The 21,205-nt window shown below is 43.7% G+C and overlaps 1 protein-coding gene across 2 annotated transcripts in view; it reads right to left on the minus strand.

Annotated features, from left to right (window-relative positions):
- The window catches only part of LOC128687859 (uncharacterized), a 77,375-nt gene that overhangs the window by 13,431 nt on the left and 42,739 nt on the right, over positions 1 to 21,205 (minus strand). For both annotated transcript variants that reach the window (XM_070083755.1, XM_070083754.1), the window contains exons 4-6: positions 10,443 to 10,664; positions 9,723 to 9,953; positions 9,033 to 9,428 (exon numbers count right to left, since the gene is read on the minus strand). In XM_070083755.1, coding sequence (XP_069939856.1) covers positions 9,033 to 9,428; positions 9,723 to 9,953; positions 10,443 to 10,664 — 849 coding nt within the window. The remainder of the gene's footprint in view (positions 1 to 9,032; positions 9,429 to 9,722; positions 9,954 to 10,442; positions 10,665 to 21,205) is intronic.

A 21,205-nucleotide genomic window follows, 5' to 3' on the forward strand; every position in this document is an offset into this window, starting at 1 on the left:
GCCCCTGTGCTTATCTGTTCCTGGACATGTGTGTGTGTGTGTGTGTGTGTGTGTGTGTGTGTGTGTGTGTGTGTGTGTGTGTGTGTATGTATGATCCTGCCTCCACTGCTTCCCAAACTATTCCACTTACTGTGTGTGTGTGTGTGTCTTCAGCTGTGTGTGTGTGTGTGTGTGTGTGTGTGTGTGTGTGTGTGTGTGTGTGTGTGTGTGTGTGTGCTAGGTGTGGGTTCCAAACTGGTGCCGCATACTCCAATATGGGCCTAACATACACGGTATACAGGGTTATGAATGATTCCTTATTAAGATGTCGGAATGCTGTTCTGAGGTTTGCTAGGCGCCCATATGCTGCAGCAGTTATTTGGTTGATGTGCGCTTCAGGAGATGTGCCTGGTGTTATACTCACCCCAAGATCTTTTTCCTTGAGTGAGGTTTGTAGTCTCTGACCCCCTAGACTGTACTCCGTCTGCGGCCTTCTTTGCCCTTCCCCAATCTTCATGACTTTGCACTTGGTGGGATTGAACTCCAGGAGCCAATTGCTGGACCAGGTCTGCAGCCTGTCCAGATCCCTTTGTAGTTCTGCCTGGTCTTCGATCGAGTGAATTCTTCTCATCAACTTCACGTCATCTGCAAACAGGGACACCTCAGAGTCTATTCCTTCCGTCATGTCGTTCACAAATACCAGAAACAGCACTGGTCCTAGGACTGACCCCTGCGGGACCCCGCTGGTCACAGGTGCCCACTCTGACACCTCGCCACGTACCATGACTCGCTGCTGTCTTCCTGACAAGTATTCCCTGATCCATTGTAGTGCCTTCCCTGTTATCCCTGCTTGGTCCTCCAGTTTTTGCACCAATCTCTTGTGTGGAACTGTGTCAAACGCCTTCTTGCAGTCCAAGAAAATGCAATCCACCCACCCCTCTCTCTCTTGTCTTACTGCTGTCACCATGTCATAGAACTCCAGTAGGTTTGTGACACAGGATTTCCCGTCCCTGAAACCATGTTGGCTGCTGTTGATGAGATCATTCCTTTCTAGGTGTTCCACCACTCTTCTCCTGATAATCTTCTCCATGATTTTGCATACTATACATGTCAGTGACACTGGTCTGTAGTTTAATGCTTCATGTCTGTCTCCTTTTTTAAAGATTGGGACTACATTTGCTGTCTTCCATGCCTCAGGCAATCTCCCTGTTTCGATAGATGTATTGAATATTGTTGTTAGGGGTACACATAGCGCCTCTGCTCCCTCTCTCAATACCCATGGGGAGATGTTATCTGGCCCCATTGCCTTTGAGGTATCTAGCTCACTCAGAAGCCTCTTCACTTCTTCCTCGGTTGTGTGCACTGTGTCCAGCACTTGGTGGTGTGCCCCACCTCTCCGTCTTTCTGGAGTCCCTTCTGTCTCCTCTGTGAACACTTCTTTGAATCTCTTGTTGAGTTCTTCACATACTTCACGGTCATTTCTTGTTGTCTCTCCTCCTTCCTTCCTTAGCCTGATTACCTGGTCCTTGACTGTTGTTTTCCTCCTGATGTGGCTGTACAACAGTTTCGGGTCAGATTTGGCTTTCGCTGCTATGTCATTTTCATATTGTCTTTGGGCTTCCCTTCTTATCTGTGCATATTCGTTTCTGGCTCTACGACTGTTCTCCTTATTCCCCTGGGTCCTTTGCCTTCTATATTTCTTCCATTCCCTAGCACACTTGGTTTTTGCCTCCCTGCACCTTTGGGTAAACCATGGGCTCATCCTGGCTTTTTCATTAATCCTGTTACCCTTGGGTACAAACCTCTCCTCAGCCTCCTTGCATTTTGTTGCTACATATTCCATCATCTCATTAACTGGCTTCCCTGCCAGTTCTCTGTCCCACTGAACCCCGTTCAGGTAGTTCCTCATTCCTGTGTAGTCCCCTTTCTTGTAGTTTGGCTTCATTCGTCCTGGCCTTCCTGCTTCTCCCTCCACTTGTAGCTCTACTGTGTATTCGAAGCTTAAAACCACATGGTCACTGGCCCCAAGGGGTCTTTCATATGTGATGTCCTCGATATCTGCACTACTCAAGGTGAATACTAAGTCCAGCCTTGCGTGTGTGTGTGTGTGTGTGTGTTCTTGCCTAATTGTGGTTGCAGGGGTCGAGACTCAGCTCTTGGCCCCGACTCTTCACCGAATGCTACTAGGTCCTCTCTCTCCCTGCTCCATGAGCTTTATCATACCTCATCTTAAAGCTATGTATGGTTTATGCCTCCACTACCTCACTTGCTAGGCTATTCCACTTCCTGATTACTCTATGTCTGAAGAAATACTTCCTAACATCCCTTTGACTCTTCTGGGTCTTCAACTTTCAATTGTGACCCCTTGTTTCTGTGTCCCATCTCTGGAATATCCTGTCTCTGTCCACCTTGTCTATTCCATGCAGTATTTTGTATGTCGTTATCATGTCTCCCCTAACTCTCCTGTCCTCCAGTATCGTCAGGCCGATTTCCCTTAACTTTTCTTCATAGGACATTCCCCTTAGCTCTGGAACTAACCTTGTTGCAAATCTTTGCACTTTCTCTAATTCCTTGACGTGCTTGATCAAGTGTAGGTTCCAAATAGGTGCTGCATACTCCAGTATGAGCCTGACATACACGGTGTACAGTGTCTTGAACGATTCCTTACTAAGGTATTCGAACGCTGTTCTCAGGTTTGCCAGACTCCCATATGCTTCAGCAATTATGTGGTTTATGTGTACTTCCGGAGACATGCTCGGTGTTATACTCTCTTAAGATCTTTCTCCTTGAGCGAGGTTTGCAGTCCTTGGCCACCTAGCCTATACTCCATCTGCGGTCGTCTTTGCCCTTCCCAGATCTTCATGACTTTGCATTTGGCAGGGTTAAATTCGAGAAGCCAGTTGCTGGACCACGTGTCCACTCTGTCCAGGTCTCTTTTAAGTCCTGCCTGATCCTTATCTCATTTAATTCTCCTCATCAACTTCACATCATCTATGAACAGGGACACTTCTGAGTCTAACCCTTCCATCATGTCATCCACATATACCAAAAATAGCACTGGTCCTAAGACCGACCCCTGTGGGACCCCGTTCGTCACAGGTGCCCACTGTGATACCTTATCATGTACCATGACTCGTTGTTGCCTCCCTGTCAGGTATTTTCTGATCCATTGCAGTGCCCTTCCTGTTATACACACCTGATCCTCTAGCTTCTGCACTAATCTCTCATGAGGAACTGTGTCGAAGGCCTTCTTGCAGTCCAAGAAGATGCAGTCAACCCACCCCTCTCTCTCATGTCTTACTTCTGTTACTTTATCATAAAACTCCAGAAGGTTTGTGACACAGCATTTGCCTTCCATAAATCCGTGCTGGTTGGCGTTTATACACTTGCTCCGTTCCATGTGCTCCACCACTCTCCTCCTGATAATCTTCTCCATAACTTTGCATACTTTACACGTCAGTGACACAGGTCTATAGTTTAGTATGTCTTTCCTGTCTCCTTTTTTTAAAAATGGAAACTACATTTGCCGTCTTCCATACTTCAGGTAGTTACCCAGTTTCAAGGGATGTGTTGAAGATTGTGGTTAGTGGCACACACAGCATTTCTGCTCCCTCTCTAAGGACCCACGGGGAGATGTCCGGTCCCATTGCCTTTGAGGTATCAAGGTCAATTAGCAGCTTCTTCACCTCCTCCTCAGTTGTGTGTGTGTGTGTGTGTGTGTGTGTGTGTGTGTGTGTGTGTGTGTGTGTGTGTGTGTGTGTGTGTGTGTGTGTGTGTGTGCGTGTGTGTGTGTGTGTGTGTGTGCTTGTGTGTGTGACCTGATTAATATTTGCACTAATACCTCACTATGCACTGGGAGGTTGTCTGCTGCACCTATTCCACCCTGACACCAGGCGGCCGCACCTGACGTCATGGAGTTCTGAGGTGGATCAGGCCACGACACAGGAGCCTTCCTGTGTGTCCCTGCCTGAGCATACCCCACCTGACGCTAGGGAGCATATGGACAGTGGTGTGCCTTTGGCAGAGGAAGTCGGTGACATGAAGAACACAATTGTTTCCACCTTGAATGATCTTTTAGCATCGCACAACGCTCATTCTATGTCATGTGTGCCTTTGGATAAGGGTCCAGAGGTAGTGACATTGATGGTGGATGGTACTGACAAGACTGAGGACGTGAGTGCCTCGGTGGGTCAGGGAGGTCATAGTGTTGTTGTGGAAATCCACAAGGAGGGCTCTCCTTGTAAGGATATGCCTCTAGGATGTTTCTAGGAATCATGCGGCAACTCTGTCTCACTCCAACGACGTCTTGACCCCTGGACAAAGTACAGGGAAAAAGACGTGGTCAGAAATTGCCGGCAGGGGGGCTGGGCAGTTCCAGAATGGCAGGCAAGGTCAAAGAGGTTACTAAAAGAGAGGGGGGAGCCCTGGGTGCCTTGCAGCTCAAGGAGGGTAAGGGAGTGGTGGCCCCAAGAGGAAAGCCACCTTTGGCTCAGTTAAGTGTGTAACCATCAGTGTTAATGGACTGAGATCTGTATGGAAGTGTGTGCAAGTTCGCAAGTGGTTGATCCTTTTTGCTGTAGATATGTGTTTTCTACAGGAATACTAACATAAGGCTGGGAGTTCGTTCGAGATGGAAGGTTACAACCTGTATGTGACTCATTCCAGTCAGTTGAGTGGTGGGGTAGCTGTGTTAATAAGAGCAACCAGCCCATTTGTGATGATGCATTGGGAGGAGGGAGGGCAGGGACCGGTTGTGAGAATGGTAGGGGACTGGGGCGGTAGAAGGGTGGGCTTTGTGTGTATGGACATGCAGAAGGTGATGTTAATGTTAAAAATACATTTGTTAGGGATGTCTTAGTTTATCATTTGCGGTCTCTGCCGCAGATAACAGTGGTGGGTGGGGATTGAAATTGCATGGTGTGCCTTAAGGATGTAGAACCTAGGGGAGCTGGTTATTGTTCTGTTATTCTGGGAGATTTGTTGCCTGGACTGGGGTTGATGGATGGCAAGGGGAAGTTTGGACTGGGGGATTGTGCATACATTTGTGCATATGGGTTATGTGGTGCAATTGGATAATGTGCATGTGTCCTGGTGTGTGGTCGTCACCGGGGTGAACGTTTTGGATGTCTTTTTCTCAGATCAGAGTGCGGTAGTTGTAGATTTGGATTGGAGAGGTTTGCCAAAACATTTCCGGGGATATTGGAAGTTGAATACAAGGCTACTTCAGGACACAGATGACAAGGTAATGTTTATGGGACTATGTGCGTCCATTAGAGTTGGAACTAGGGAGGGATGGGCTTTGGTGAGATGGTGGGACAAGACCATAAAGCCCCTAATTGGGGATTTTTATATGCTTCAGGGTAGGGAGGCCAATCACATGGCGCATGGTTTCCTAGGGTATCTGGAGGGCCAGCTGCGGCAATGTTATGCACAGGGAAAGAGAGGTGGGGTTTACCCTGTGGAAGAGATTAAGGTCACTAAAGACCAGATTAGGTTATAAAAAAATGAGTGGTTCGATGGGACATGCATTGTGGGAGGCGTTGTGGAGGCCCTATGGGGTGATATGCCTTTGGTCTGCATGTTATGTGGTCAGATGAACAGGCATAAGGCGACGGAAATTATGAGATTAGTGGTGCATGAAGGGTTCGAAGGGTATGGTGTGGGTCAGGTACTAACGACAACTGAGGGTATGAGTTTTTATGTAGATGCATGGAGTAGGTGCCACACGCAGAGTAAGGGTGTGAATGAGGCAGCAATTCAGGAATTGGGAGGGGAATACAATGTAGGTTGGATGATCGTGACCGACATATCATGGGTGGGCCTATATCGGAAGCAGAGGGGATGAGTAAAGGGAAGGCACCGGGCATTAATGACATCCCCTGCAAATTCTGTCTTCATCATTGGGAGGCGTTGCAATGTTTCTTGGTTCGCTTACTCAGTGCTATGAAGATGGAAGGAGTGTTAGGTGAGTCGCGGCATATGGCGGTTTTGATCTTGGTACAGAAACGTGACGCACCATTGGTGATCAGGGACTACCGTCCCATATCACTGATGTGTTGCGACTACAAAATATATGCAAAGGCTTTGGCGAGCAGGCTTAATTAAGAAGGTGCTCAACAAAGTGATACATGTGGGGCAGTATGGTGTGCCAGGTAGGTCGATCTATGCGGGACATGGGGATATCAGGGATTCCATCATGGGATGTCGTGAGAGGGAGGGGGGTGTCCTGGCATTAGACTGGAGAGTGGGTTTTGATAGTGTGGAAAGAGAAGTCTTATTGAGGTTCATGAGATGGCAGGGATTTGGAAACGAGGTTGTCATGTGGGCCCATTCATTGTACAGTGGTGCTGGTTTTAAATGCAAATAAATGGGAGGTTGGGTGGGTTCGTCCAGCTAGGCAGGGGCATACAACAGGGTTGCCCCATGTCACAAATGCTCTCTGCTTGTTTGCAAGACCCATTTTACTGGGTAGTATGTGCAGGAGGTGCGGAGCCATCTTGGGGTTTGGGAAGAGCACGATCGGCCCTTGGGGGTTATGTAAACGACACAATTGTGCTCCTGCGAACGTAGGAAGGGTTACGTGATGTAGGGAGACTTGTTGGTGTATTTGGTAAGGCAACAGGGCTTGGTGTTAATAGGGAAAAGTCGAAGTTTATAGAGTTGGGGGAGTGGGAGCGGAAGGGTGGACGGTGGTTGATCAGCTAACTATATGCGGTATTCATTATATGCGTGAGGTGGACGAGGCCAATGCATGCAATTCGGCGAGAGTGGTGGTTAAAGGCCGAGACATTTAACCCTGCATCAGAGGGCAGTCGTCATTAATGTCTTGTTTTACAGTAAAGTATGGCTCGTTGCTGCGATGTATCCTCTGCTGCAGGGGGATGTCAAACGTCTGTTGCATAGGATCTATCAATTTTTGTGATGTTCGGGCTGCAACTGGCTAGCAAGGGCGGTTGTGGAGACACCACTGCACTGAGGTGGGTTAGGTGTCATTCCTCTGGAGGCACGTGTAATGGCGATCTATGTAAAACGTGGGTTCCTACGATTGGGTGGGACGCAGGGTGGGTTCATTCTATTGCACCAGGAACTGCGAAAGAGGTGGGGGGGGAGGGATTTGCTTGCGTGTGAGTCCATGTTGCGTGTATTGTTGCACGTGAGGGATGTATGGTGCATTAAATTAAGTACCTTGGAGAGGGAGGGTGGGTAGGGTGGTGGCTCTGGTGGAAGGTGTGTATCCCTTGTATGCGTGGGACAACATTTGGGGAGGGTTAAAACGCTGCGTCTTGCGGCCAAAGTAAGGGAGGTGGTTTTTAAATTTTTGCATGGGATTTTACCGTGCGGAGGAGAGGAGTCTGCATTTCATGTTGTTTATTTCTGCGAAGGTTTAGGTGTGGTTTGTGAGTGGTTCGTTAGTGTTTTGCGTTTGGTGTGGGGGCCGGATTATCATTGCTCCGGGCGTTAAGTTTTGATGTGGGTGGGATGGAAAAGATTCAGGGTGCAGTGTCGTATATGGTGGCTGATTATCTTTGTGTCGTGGGCAATGAGGCACATCGATGGTGCCAGTATGATTAAGGTTTTGGCGGGTATGTTTTACAGAACTAAATGTCGCAATAAGATAGTATATGGGTGGAGATGAGAGCGGGTTTACCCGTCGGTATATACTGCTTTAGAGTTAAGGGATTTACGCTTGGTGTGATGTTCAGGAGTTTTATAACGGGCTGGTTGCAGCGTGTGTTCGTAGCTGTCAGTGTGAATGACAAATGTTAGAGTTTGCGTTCATAACGTTCTCGTATGTGAAGAGGAAGCATCATTATCGTATGAGTGTGCTTGCATGTTTCTGTGCAGATGTCATTTAGTATTCCAGCCACAAATGGGCTGCTTTTGGTGTATCCCCATTAGCCGGGTCCTTATATTATGTCTGTAACGTTGTCCTGTATTATGAACGTCGTGTACATCACTGGTACCAACAGGGTGTTGATTTGGTATTCTTGCTTTCTGTATGATATTTATTGTCAGGAGGGGTATGTGTGTAATGTGATGAGTGCAAGTGGGACTTCTCCTGTCATGGTTATACGGTGGAGTGTGCTTCACACACCAATGTTATCGTTATTTATTTCATATTTATATATTATGCTGTAATGTACTGTTTTCAGTAGCACTATAAATATCTATGCACTGAACTTGGGCAATATTGTAATAGAGCTTGTACTTCATACTGGTAAAGTTATTATTAATATTTATCACTTGTATGTGTATAGTACTCTAACTGTAGAAGTGTACATGTGTTTAGGGATTTGTTTACGCTTTTGTTACTAGTATGTTATTTGTATGTTGTGTGACTTTGGTGTTCCTATACCACCAATGCTTGTAAATACTTATTACTTCAGTTGTTACCGACTTCAGGATATGTTACTAGATGAATATTTAATTAATGTTGTGATTCTTTTGGTTGGTGAAGGTGGATATGTGTGAGTGTGTGAGTGTGTGGGGGGGGGGGAGCAGCGTCAGCTGTTCGTCAGTACAGGCAATATTAATACTTTGTGTAATACCTGGTATTGAAAGGTATGTTGTGGGATGTGTTGTTTAGGGTTGCAATACCACCGTTATGTATGGTGTGTTTATTTTCTGTCCTGTGGTTGTGACGGTTGGAGATTCTTGTTCATATCTAGTATCATAGTACCATTTGTACTATACGTTTATACCTCTGTATGTATTTTAGCAATTGTTTTAAATAAAATATAAAAAAATACCGCATTACGGTAGTGACCGGGTGTGGACTGCTTATTACTTTGTTATTTGATTGTGACCATGTATGACGGGTGGATGATTTATTACATTTGTAATTTGTTCATGATTGTGACTAGATCTACCTGGAGTTCATTACCTTTGTATCTCGTTCAGCTATTATAACTTTGGGGTCCAGTCCCTGGACCAATTATGTACCTCTGTAAACCTTTGACTACCGCCCACACCATGGGTATGGTGTGCATAACAAAAATATTAAACTAAAAAAAAAAACTGCCTGACCAGACTGTAATATTAATTACCCTGACCTTGCATGTTTACCAGACGTGCGTCGCATCCCAGGCTCCAGAAGGCGGTGTCGGCAGACCGGAATGAGATGAAGAACTGGTCCTCTGCTTTTACTTTGGGAATTGGACCAGTTGTGCCGAGCTCTGTTAGCTTGTCATCACTGATGCCTCGCACCTCCATGACAACAGTCTCGTTGAACAGTATCACTCTGAGCCTGGTCCAAGAGGGGCTGCAACAGTGCCTGAAGGTAAGATTCCGGTGAGTCAAACTCTTAGTCTGTGTGTGCATTATGTTAAGCACTACCTGCAGGAGAGTCTCGTTGAGTCGCGGTGTCCACACCCACACATCCCTGTGCTCCCGTAATGGTACTATAGTGTTCAACTTATCGTCCGCCAGAGTCTCTTGCATCACACACCCTGCAACACACATGGACATCACACTAAAGCCTTCATTAATAATAAGTCACCACCAACTTGACTGATCACTGACCGGCCGTGATTAGTGGACGAAGAATCAAGTCTCTACACTTCTTGCGCTGAATGACCCACATTGGTTCAATGGCTCACTAGATAATAACAGTATGTTGTTAACCATATTTAACAAATTTATTATTACCTTGAAAAGAAGCACAAAGCATGTCTACCACAATACAAATTATGTGAGGCTTAAATCTCTCCTACAGAACAGGTCATTGATGGAGACTCGCTCACCTGACGGACAGGAGAAGAAGAGGTAAACAGTGCCTCTCTTGCTGGTAACGCTGACGGTGATCTTCATTTCTGTGGACTGATGTTGTTGTGTCGTCGAGTGGAGGTTAATTATCAATGAGTTGTTGCTGTTGACCTCCTGTACAGTCAGTCTGGAGCCAGACACGAGCAGTGCCTGCCAGTCATTCATCCCCAGTGCCACCTTCACCAACTCCTTGTCCACTGCTGCTGCCACTGAAGAAGGAAGCAAAAACATAAAAAGACACGTGCATACACATAAGATATCTTTTTTTGGGAGCGTTTCGGTCCTAGGACCTTACTCAGCAGTCATCTAAACACCCCTTTTAGCCTACAGGAAATTAAGTTTTCATTCTAGTGTGTACCAAGAGGGAAAAATTGTCTTTACGGTACACGTAAGGTCATCAATATCATGTCTTACTACCGTGTAATGATCCTTGGTTGTTATGAACGGTGTATAAAGTGAAAAACTGAGCTGGGGTAGGCCCATGAATATTTAATATATGTGTCACCATCTGATTAAGTCCCATTCTGGGGAGACTTTCTTTTCCCAGTAGCTGAAGCCACAACAATCTTCATGTTTGTTCACAAACTACCCTAATGCGATGAGTTGGAAGAAAATCACCCATATCACTGCCGTAGTAGTCAGATAAGTCTGCTACCGTATCTGTTTTACAATCTACACACACACACACATGTACGTACTATCTCTAACACTGTAGTAGAGGTGATGAGCATCCTTGCTTCTGCCATGCAGTGAGAACTTAAGCCGCGTGGTGATAGTAGTAGTAGTGGTGTCGTCCAATGTTATGTAGAACGACTCAGGAGGAGAGTCTGTGTCGTTGTCAATCCTCAAGAACACCTGCGGCCCGACGCCCTCCACTGAGTGGTTCCAGAACGACCGGCGAACCAGGCACAAGTCGTTCACTGCGCAGTCGTTGCGGAACGTGAAAGGAAAGGGTTATAAATAATATGGCCCTGGCGGGTCAATGTATTAATCTCACGTGAAGCGGTAAACACGCAAGGGTCTTTCAAGGAGTCGTGGAGGCTCGTTCCACCGTCTACTAATAAGACAGAAACGCTTGCTTTTCTTTTTATTAACCTGGGGACGTGGAATATGTCGATTAAACAAACGCTTCTCTGAGAGTTCATTAACAATACTGTGTACAAAATATAATTTATAGAAAAAGTATTAGGTTAGCATTACTCACCGGAACACTGTATTATAATATAAATGTGTGTGGACAACATGCCTAGCGGAGGTGATGTTTTTACAAGAGTTTGATGACAACAACAAAGACAGAATAGCTGCACGACAAGCTTACATTGGGCCAACATTCCGCGCAGTGTAGAGCTTTATCAAGTCTGAGGGAGGATGTCTTGAGGAACACTACCTGAAGGAGGGTGTGTTGAGGAACACTATCCAAGAGAGGGTGTGTTGAGGAACACTATCTGAAGGAGGGTGTGTTGAGGAACACTACCTGAAGGAGGGTGTGTTGAGGAACACTATCTGAGGGAGGGTGTGTTGAGGAACACTACCTGAAGGAGAGTATGCTGAGGAACACTATCAGAAGGAGGGTATGTTGACAAATGGACAAATTGGACAAATGTGACACCACCTACGACTGAACATTAAAATGGTATAAAATACCGACAGGTTGTAGGTAAGACACATATGCAACAGTTAGGTATCTTTATTTCGAAACGTTTCGCCTACACAGTAGGCTTCTTCAGACTGAGGGACTGACCACCTCAAAACTTTAAGGGTGATGGACTGATTACATCGTCTTCAAGTCTCTTCTGCTTCTATCAACTTTTCTGTACTCGACTGAAGAAGCCTACTGTGTAGGCGAAACGTTTCGAAATAAAGATACCTAACTGTTGCATATGTGTCTTACCTACAACCTGTCGGTATTTTATACCATTTTAATGTTCAATCTGTCAGACACTGCAACACAAGGGTATCTTGGTACAGACCTGAAATCAACTTCGACAACCTCTACTAGTGAGAACGGCTGGATTTGAGAGGGACCTGACCTCCCAACATCTGCGTTCTACTAGTGACCTACGTCTCACCTCCTGGCGCTATATAAGGCTCCATCCTGTCACTTCAACTCCATATTGTTTCAGACTACGGAACAATGCTCTTCTTCAGACTGAGGGACTGACCACCTCAAAACTTTAAGGGTGATGGACTGATTACATCGTCTTCAAGTCTCTTCTGCTTCTATCAACTTTTCTGTACTCGACTGAAGAAGCCTACTGTGTAGACGAAACGTTTCGAAATAAAGATACCTAACTGTTGCATATGTGTCTTACCTACCACCTACGACTGCTGCCCCTCACCTGTCTACGGTTTATAAGCTGCTTCTCCGCTCATATGCCGTATTCTATTCAAGATTGTTGGACTGACCACATCGACTCAAGGCTGAGGGACTGATTACCTCATTCTCCTCCTGTTCTTCTAATTTCTCCTTTGTATGGACTGATGAAGCCACTGCGTGGCGAAACGTTTCCTCAATAAAGATACCCAAGAGTTGCACATGTGTCTAATTCAACAACATGTCGGTTCTCCGAACCATTCATCTACAGATTATGCTGCTCAGTTTTGGTCCCCTTACTACAGGATGGATATAGACTCATTAGAGAACATACAGAGAAGAACGACTAAAATGATTTACTGTGTAAGGAACCTCCCGTATGAAGATAGACTTAAAGCCTTAAATCTCCACTCTCTGGAGAGGCGTAGAATGAGGGGAGATATCATTGAAGTGTATAAGTGGATGGCAGGCATAAACAAGGGAGATATTGATAAATTAGACACATGTGCAACTCTTGGGTATCTTTATTGAGGAAACGTTTCGCCACACAGTGGCTTCATCAGTCCATACATAGGAGAAACTCGAAGAACAGGAGGAGAATGAGGTAATCAGTCCCTCAACCTTGAGTCGATGTGTTCAGTCCATCAATCTTGAGTAGAATACGGCATATGTGTCTTACCTAACAGCACAAGCTAGTCAGGTCCAACTCACACCCACCCACACCCACTCATGTATTTATCTAACCTATTTTTTAAAACTTATAGGGGGATAAGTCTGTTGAGTATACCTGGTAAAGTGTATGGTAGAGTTATTATTGAAAGAATTAAGAGTAAGACGGAGTATAGGATAGCAGGTGAACAAGGAGGCTTTAGGAAAGGTAGGGGGTGTGTGGACCAGGTGTTTACAGTGAAACATATAAGTGAACAGTATTTAGATAAGGCTAAAGAGGTCTTTGTGGCATTTATGGATTTGGAAAAGGCGTATGACAGGGTGGATAAGGGGGCAATGTGGCAGATGTTGCAGGTGTATGGTATAGGAGGTAGTAGTTGTGCAAGAATGGTATATAATACCGACAAGATGAAATTAAGACACATGTGCAACATCTGGGTATCTTTATTGTAGACGTTTCGCCATCCAGTGGCTTTATCAATACAAATTCTAGGACATAACTTGAAGACAGTAAGACTATGTACAGAAAATGAGGTAATCAGTCCCTCAACCTAGGAGTAGGTGCGAAGAGCACCGTAGTCGTGGAGATTCTGAAGCAGAAGCAAGGAGCCTGGCGCTTATATAGTAACGTCAGGTGTAGCAGACGAAGGCATAGTCACTGGTAGGCGGGATTCCCCAGTGGAAGTAGGTCCTTCCCAAAGAGATGGGTTAGTTGTAGTAGTAATTGTCGTAGTCGTGAAGGTTATGTACCTGTCCTCAGAATCAAGATTCCATGATGTTGCAGTGTCTGACAAGTTGTGCAAGAATGGTATATAATACCGACAAGATGAAATTAAGACACATGTGCAACATCTGGGTATCTTTATTGTAGACGTTTCGCCATCCAGTGGTTTTATCTATACAAATTCTAGGACATAACTTGAAGACAGTAAGACTATGTACAGAAGATGAGGTAGGTTACTGAAAGCAGTGAAGAGTTTTTACGAGGATAGTGAGGCTCAAGTTAGAGTATGTGGGAAAGAGGGAAATTATTTCCCAGTAAAAGTAGGCCTTAGACAAGGATGTGTGATGTCACCGTGGTTGTTTAATATATTTATAGATGGGGTTGTAAGAGAAGTAAATGCGAGGGTCTTGGCAAGAGGCGTGGAGTTAAAAGATAGAGAATCACACATAAAGTGGGAGTTGTCACAGTTGCTCTTTGCTGATGACACTGTGCTCTTGGGAGATTCTGAAGAGAAGTTGCAGAGATTAGTGGATGAATTTGGTAGGGTATGTAAAAGAAGAAAATTAAAAGTGAATACATGAAAGAGTAAGGTTATGAGGATAACAAAAAGATTAGGTGATGAAAGATTGGATATCAGATTGGAGGGAGAGAGTATGGAGGAGGTGAATGTATTCAGATATTTGGGAGTGGACATGTCAGCGGATGGGTCTATGAAAGATGAGGTGAATCATAGAATTGATGAGGGAAAAAGGGTGAGTGGTGCACTTAGGAGTCTGTGGAGACAAAGAACTTTGTCCTTGGAGGCAAAGAGGGGAATGTATGAGAGTATAGTTTTACCAACGCTCCTATATGGGTGTGAAGCATGGGTGATGAATGTTGCAGCGAGGAGAAGGCTGGAGGCAGTGGAGATGTCATGTCTGAGGGCAATGTGTGGTGTGAATATAATGCAGAGAATTCGTAGTTTGGAAGTTAGGAGGAGGTGCGGGATTACCAAAACTGTTGTCCAGAGGGCTGAGAAAGGGTTGTTGAGGTGATTCGGACATGTAGAGAGAATGGGGCGAAACAGAGTGACTTCAAGAGTGTATCAGTCTGTAGTGGAAGGAAGGTGGGGTAGGGGTCGGCCTAGGAAAGGTTGGAGGGAGGGGGTAAAGGAGGTTTTGTGTGCGAGGGGCTTGGACTTCCAGCAGGCATGCATGAGCGTGTTTGATAGGAGTGAATGGAGACAAATGGTTTTTAATACTTGACGTGCTGTTGGAGTGTGAGCAAAGTAACATTTATGAAGGGGTTCAGGGAAACCGGCAGGCCGGACTTGAGTCCTGGAGATGGGAAGTACAGTGCCTGCACTCTGAAGGAGGGGTGTTAATGTTGCAGTTTAATAACTGTAGTGTAAAGCACCCTTCTGGCAAGACAGTGATGGAGTGAATGATGGTGAAAGTTTTTCTTTTTCGGGCCACCCTGCCTTGGTGGGAATCGGCCAGTGTGATAATAATAAAAAAAATTTTTTTTAAACTACACAACGTTTTAGCCTGAATAAATGTACTCGGGAGTTTGTTCCACTCGTCCACAACTCTATTACCAAACCAGTGCTTTCCTATATCCTTCCTGAATCTGAATTTTTCCAACTTGAAACCATTGCTGCGAGTCCTGTCTTGCCTGGAAATTTTCAGCATGCTATTTACATCCCCTTTATTTATTCCTGTTTTCCATTTATACACCTCGATCATATCACCCCAAATTCTACGCCTATCGAGAGAGTGCAGATTCAGGGCCCTCAGTCTGTCCTCATATGGAAGATTTCTGATACATGGGATCATCTTTGTCATCCTCCTCTGTCCGTTTTCCAGAGCATTTATATCCATTCTGTAATACGGTGACCAGAACTGAGCAGCATAGTCTAAAGGAGCCCTAACCAAGGATATATAGAGTTGAAGAACAACCTGAGGACTTCTATTATTTACACTTCTTGATATGAAGCCAAGGATTCTGTTAGCTTTATTGCGAACACTAATGCACTGTTGTCTTGATTTTAGATTACTGCTAACCAGAACTCCTAAATCCTTTCCGCAATCAGTAGTATTAAGATCTACATTATTTAGTTTATATGTGGCATGGTTATTTAACTGTCCAACATTTAGAACTTTGCATTTGTCAATATTAAACTGCATCTGCCACTTCTCCGACCATTGCATCAGTCTATTCAAATCATCCTGGAGTGCACTAATGTCCTCATTAGAATGAATTGGACGGCCTATTTTGGTGTCATTAGCAAATTTGCTTATGTCGCTATCTATTCCCTCATCTATGTCGTTTATGTAAATTGTGAACAACAACAGGCCCAACACTGACCCCTGAGGAACACCGCTTGTGACGTGCCCCCATTCCGATTCCTCCCCATTTATGCAAACTCTCTGTTGCCTATTTGTCAGCCATGCCTCTACCCAGGAAAAAATTTCTCCTATTCCGTGTGCCTTAAGTTTCCTCAATAGCTTCTGATGTGGAACTCTATCGAAAACCTTACTGAAGTCCATATACACAATATCATATTCATTACCATGATCTACCTCCTCAAACACCTTAGTGAAAAAAGTTAGTAAATTCGTAAGACAGGAACGCCCCTTTGTAAAACCGTGTTGAGATTCATTAATCAATCTGTGCCTATCAAGATGGCTGTGAATTGCTTAGGCAGTTATTGATTCCATAAATTTTCCCACTATGGAGGTAAGGCTTATTGGTGTATAGTTCGAAGCCAAGGATCTGTCACCTGCATTACATTTGCCATTTTCCACTTATCAGGCACTATGCCAGTTTGTAGTGATACGTTAAAAAGATTAGCCAAAGGTATGCTAAGTTCCTCTTTACATTCCTTTAACACCCTTGCAAAAAATTCATCAGGGCCTGGGGATTTGTTAGGTTTTAGTTTCTCTATTTGTCTAAGGACCATGTCACTAGTTACCGCAATCGTACATAGTTTATTATCCTGTTTTACATAAACTATTATTTCAGGAATATCGCTAGTATTTTCCTGGGTGAAAACTGAGAGGAAGTAGGTATTGAGAATTTCACACATATCTTTATCACTGTCAGTGATCTGACCAGAGTTACTCTTAAGTGGGCCAATCTTGTCCCTAATCTTACTTCTGTATATCTGAAAGAACCCTTTTGGGTTAGTCTTTGAATCCCTTGCGACCTTAGCCTCATAATCCCTTTTTGCTTTTCTTATTCCTTTCTTTATTTCTCTCTTTAATTGAATATATTGATTTCTTAACTGCCCATCCCCTCTTTTGATACGCCTATATATGCCTCTCTTTTGACCAATGAGATGTTTTAATCTACTGTTCATCCATTTTGGATCATTTTTGTTAGCTCTAATTTCTCTATTCGGAACAAAAGTTGTCTGGGCAGCTAGAACTATGCTCTGAAAAACGTCATATTGGCAACCAAGATCACCTACCTGACCCAGAGTCAGGACATCCCAATTTAGCCCACCCAGGTAATTTTTCAGTCCCATGAAGTCGGCCAAGCGAAAGTCTGGGACAGAGATTTGATTGCAGTTATCTGGGTAATTCCATGATATATTGAAACTAAGTGATTTGTGATCACTTTCCCCAAGGTCATCATTAACCTCAAGATTATTAATTAGCGAATTTTTGTTGGTAAAGACCCAAGTCAAGCAGATTGTTTCCTCTAGTTGGTTCTGTCGCAATCTGTTCTAAAAAGCAATCCTGAGCTGTATCAAGAAAGTCACTAGACTCAAGATTTCCTGTCATATTGTTCCAATCAATTTGTCTAAAGTTAAAATCTCCCATTATCACAACATTTTCATATCTAGATGCCTTATGAATTTCGTCCCATAACAGCTTACTGCACTCCCTATCAAGGTTTGGGGCCTATAAATCACACCCAAAATTAATTTGTCACGTCCCTCGAGAAACTGTACCCAAACAGATTCTGTGTTCGATGTTTCTAATCTTATATCATGTCTAAGACAGCAATTTAAATTTTCTTTGACATACATTGCCACTCCACCACCCTTCCTGTTGACCCTATCAGTGTGGAATAGTTTATAGCCCTGTATGTTGCATTCAGAAGGCATTTCTCTATCTTTCAGGTTGAACGAGGTCTCTGTTATACCGGTAATATCTATATTACCTACACTTGCAAGTAATCTTAGGTCATCTATCTTATTTCTTAGACTCCTACTATTTGTATAGTAAACCTTAAGGGAGCTAGTCACTCATTGCCCTCCACTATCCCTCTTTGTTTGTTGATCAATTGATTTGCCATTACTAGCAACTTTATTCTGAATAGTGTCTTTTAAACATATCCCTGAGGTATCCCGGTAATAACTGCTGTTTTTAACCCTAATGCTGCAGCCTGATTGTTTCCCACAAACACCCATACCTCTATAATCTATCAGTTTAAATTCCTAGACAAGTCATCAATTACCCTCTCAATTGAATTGGCTAATGCAACCACTCCATCCGCAGAGAGTTGAACCCCATCCATTGCATACATATCACCTTTGCCAAAGAAAAGGTCCCAGTTATCAATGAATGGGATTGCAAGTTCCTTGCAGTATCTGTCTAGCCAGCGATTTATAGCAATTGCCATAGACATCCATTCATTGCCCACTCCCTTTCTAGGCAAGATGCTACATATGACTGGGATCCCTCCCTTAGACCTAACTACTTCTATGGCTGACCTGTACTTATCCAGCAGCTCCTCTCTCCTGCCCTTGGCAATGTCATTACCCCCAGCACTAAGACAGATAATGGGCTTGTTCCCATTACCTGCCATAATATTATCCAACCTGCTGACTATGTCACCAACACCAGCTCCAGGAAGACACTCTCTGTCTGACTTTTCTGTCTCTGTTACAAAATGCACGGTCCATATATCTTACCTGAGAATCGCCTACTATTTTTTTTATTTTTTATTTTATTTTATTTAGAAATTTTAGCATACAAACAGAGGTACAAAAAATACAGGTAAGAGCAGCATGCCAAAGCCACTTATATGCATAGCATTACGGGCTGGCTTAAAATTAACTTAAGATTAACTAAGCAATGATGAAATCAGTGATAAGACATTATTGTAAACAGATAACTATAAAATACAAATGAGTATTACAAAGACAGGTCATATGGTTGCTTGCATTGTTGTACATTCAGTCGAATGGAGTATTCTGTTAGGTAGTGTATTTAAAAAAATAACAAAGTTAGGTTTAACATTTGTGTGATATAATTGTGAGTAACATTTAGGATATACAATTTATATGGTTCAGTTATTCAGTATTTATTTGATTTTGAGTGAGTAAGTGATCTTTGAGAAGAGACTTGAATTTATAAACAGGTAGTGTTTCTTTTATATTTACAGGTAATGAATTCCAGATTTTAGGGCCTTTTATGTGCATTGAGTTTTTGCATAGCGTGAGATGGACACGAGGAACATCAAAGAGTGATCTGTGCCTTGTATTATGGTCATGTGTTCTGTTGAGGTTGGCAAGGAGATGTTTGAGGGGAGGGTTAATATCAGAGTTAAGTGTTCTATGTATGTAATAAGTGCAATAATAAGTATGGATGTTTTGTATGGTGAGTAGGTTGAGTGTTTTGAATATTGGTGGAGTGTGCTGCCTGTAGTGAGAATTTGTTATCATTCTAACTGCAGCCTTTTGTTGGGTAATTAGTGGTCTGAGATGGTTAGTTGTTGTTGAGCCCCATGCACAAATTCCATAGGTGAGATAGGGGTAAATAAGAGAGTGATAAAGGGCCAGGAGGACTGACTGTGGAACATAGTACCGTATCTTCGATAGTATGCCTACAGTCTTGGAAATTTTCTTAGAAATTTGTTGTATATGTGTATGAAATTTCAGTCTATTATCGAGGTGGATTCCTAAGAATTTTCCCTCTGTTAGCTTTGTGATAGGTGATCCGTTTATCGTTATGTTAAGAGGTACATCTGTAGCTCTGTTACCAAACTGAATGAAGTAGGTTTTGTCAATATTTAGTGTAAGTTTGTTAGTCCTCATCCAGGTAGATATTTTCTGTAATTCGGTGTTTACAGTATTGGCTAGCGTGACTGGGCTCGGGTGAGAGAAGACGTATGTGGTGTCATCTGCAAAAAGTGTGGGTTTGAGTAATTGCGAAGCATTTGCAAGGTCATTTATGTATAGGAGAAAGAGAAGAGAGCCGAGGACACTTCCCTGTGGGACACCAACTGTAATTGGTTGTGCGGAAGAGCTTGCCCCATTTGCGTACACATAATGGCTTCTGTTGCTGAGGTAAAACTTGAGGTAGTTGAGGGAGTGCCCTCTAATACCATAGTGTGACAATTTTACATGGAGCAAGTCATGGTCAACTGTATCAAAAGCTTTACGTAAGTCAATGAAGATCCCCAGTGGGACTTCTTTTTTCTCTATTGCAGTGTATATATGTTCTAGCATGTGTATAATAGCATCATTAGTATTTTTATTAGGCCTGAATCCAAATTGGCAGGGGTTGAGAATGTTATGGGAGATGAGGTAGGAGTGGATTCGTTTATGAATTAATTTTTCGAAGATTTTTGAGAGAGGGTGTAAATTGGATATTGGCCTATAGTTATTCAACTCTGTTTGGTCTCCTCCTTTATGGATCGGGGTGACCCTTGGAGGTGGAGGATTCAATGGATTTGTTAAAGAGTGTTGCAATGATTGGTGATAGTACTTGTGACGCTTTTTTGTATATAAAGGGTGGTAAGGTATTTAAATCTCCTGCCTTGTTTTTCAGTGCGTTGATAATAAGGGAGACTTCGTATGGGTTAGTCGGAGCTAGGAACAGTGTGTTCGGGTAGTTGCCAGTGAGGTAGTCATTTGGTGGGGTATCTGAGCTTGGGATATTATTGGCAAGGTTTTGACCTATAGTGGAGAAGAAATCATTGAGTCTGTTTGCTGTTTCTGTTGGTGGGAGTTGGGGTTCATCTGATTTTGCTAATTTTATTTCGCTATGTCGTGATATCTTTTTTATTCCATGAATTTCTGATAGGGTCTTCCAGGTCTTTTTTATATCACCTCGTAAGTTGGATAATCTGTTCTCATAATACAATTTTTTTGCCCTTCTTATCAGGCTGGTTAGGATTGACGAGTAACTTTTTGTTTGGTCTCTGGTTATGTGACCCATTCTGTACTGTTTTTCATATCGGTGTTTTGTATTTATGGATTTGAGAATGCTGGGTGTTAGACAGGGACTGTTCAGTCTCTTAGCTGTCATCTGTTTAGTTTTTTTTAGGGGTATTCTTACCTTGATTAGCAGGGGAATCAGTGGTACCTTCAATCTCACTAACCACTGAGGCACACTCGTCTTGGAGAACAGAGAATCGATTTCCTACCTTCACATCTTCTCTATTTACTCTCCTCATCTTCCTTCTTCCTGAACTGTGAACCACTTGCCACTTAAAGCGGCTGCCACTATCTAAAGGAGGGTGTGTTGAGGAACACTATCTGAAGGAGGGTGTGCTGAGCAACACTATCTGAGGGAGGGTGTGTTGAGGAACACTTTCTGAAGGAGGGTGTGCTGAGGAACACTATCTGAGGGAGGGTGTGTTGAGGAACACTGTCTGAGGGAGGGTGTGTTGAGGAACACTACCTGAAGGAGGGTGTGTTGAGGAACATTACCTGAAGGAGATTGTGTTGAGGAACACTATCTGAGGGAGGGAGTGTTGAGAAACACTACTTGCAGGAGGGTGTGTTTAGGAACACTGTCTGAAGGAGGGTGTGTTGA

The sequence above is a fragment of the Cherax quadricarinatus genome, chromosome 10 (genome assembly GCF_038502225.1).
Source record: "Cherax quadricarinatus isolate ZL_2023a chromosome 10, ASM3850222v1, whole genome shotgun sequence".
NCBI classification, from domain to species: domain Eukaryota; kingdom Metazoa; phylum Arthropoda; class Malacostraca; order Decapoda; family Parastacidae; genus Cherax; species Cherax quadricarinatus.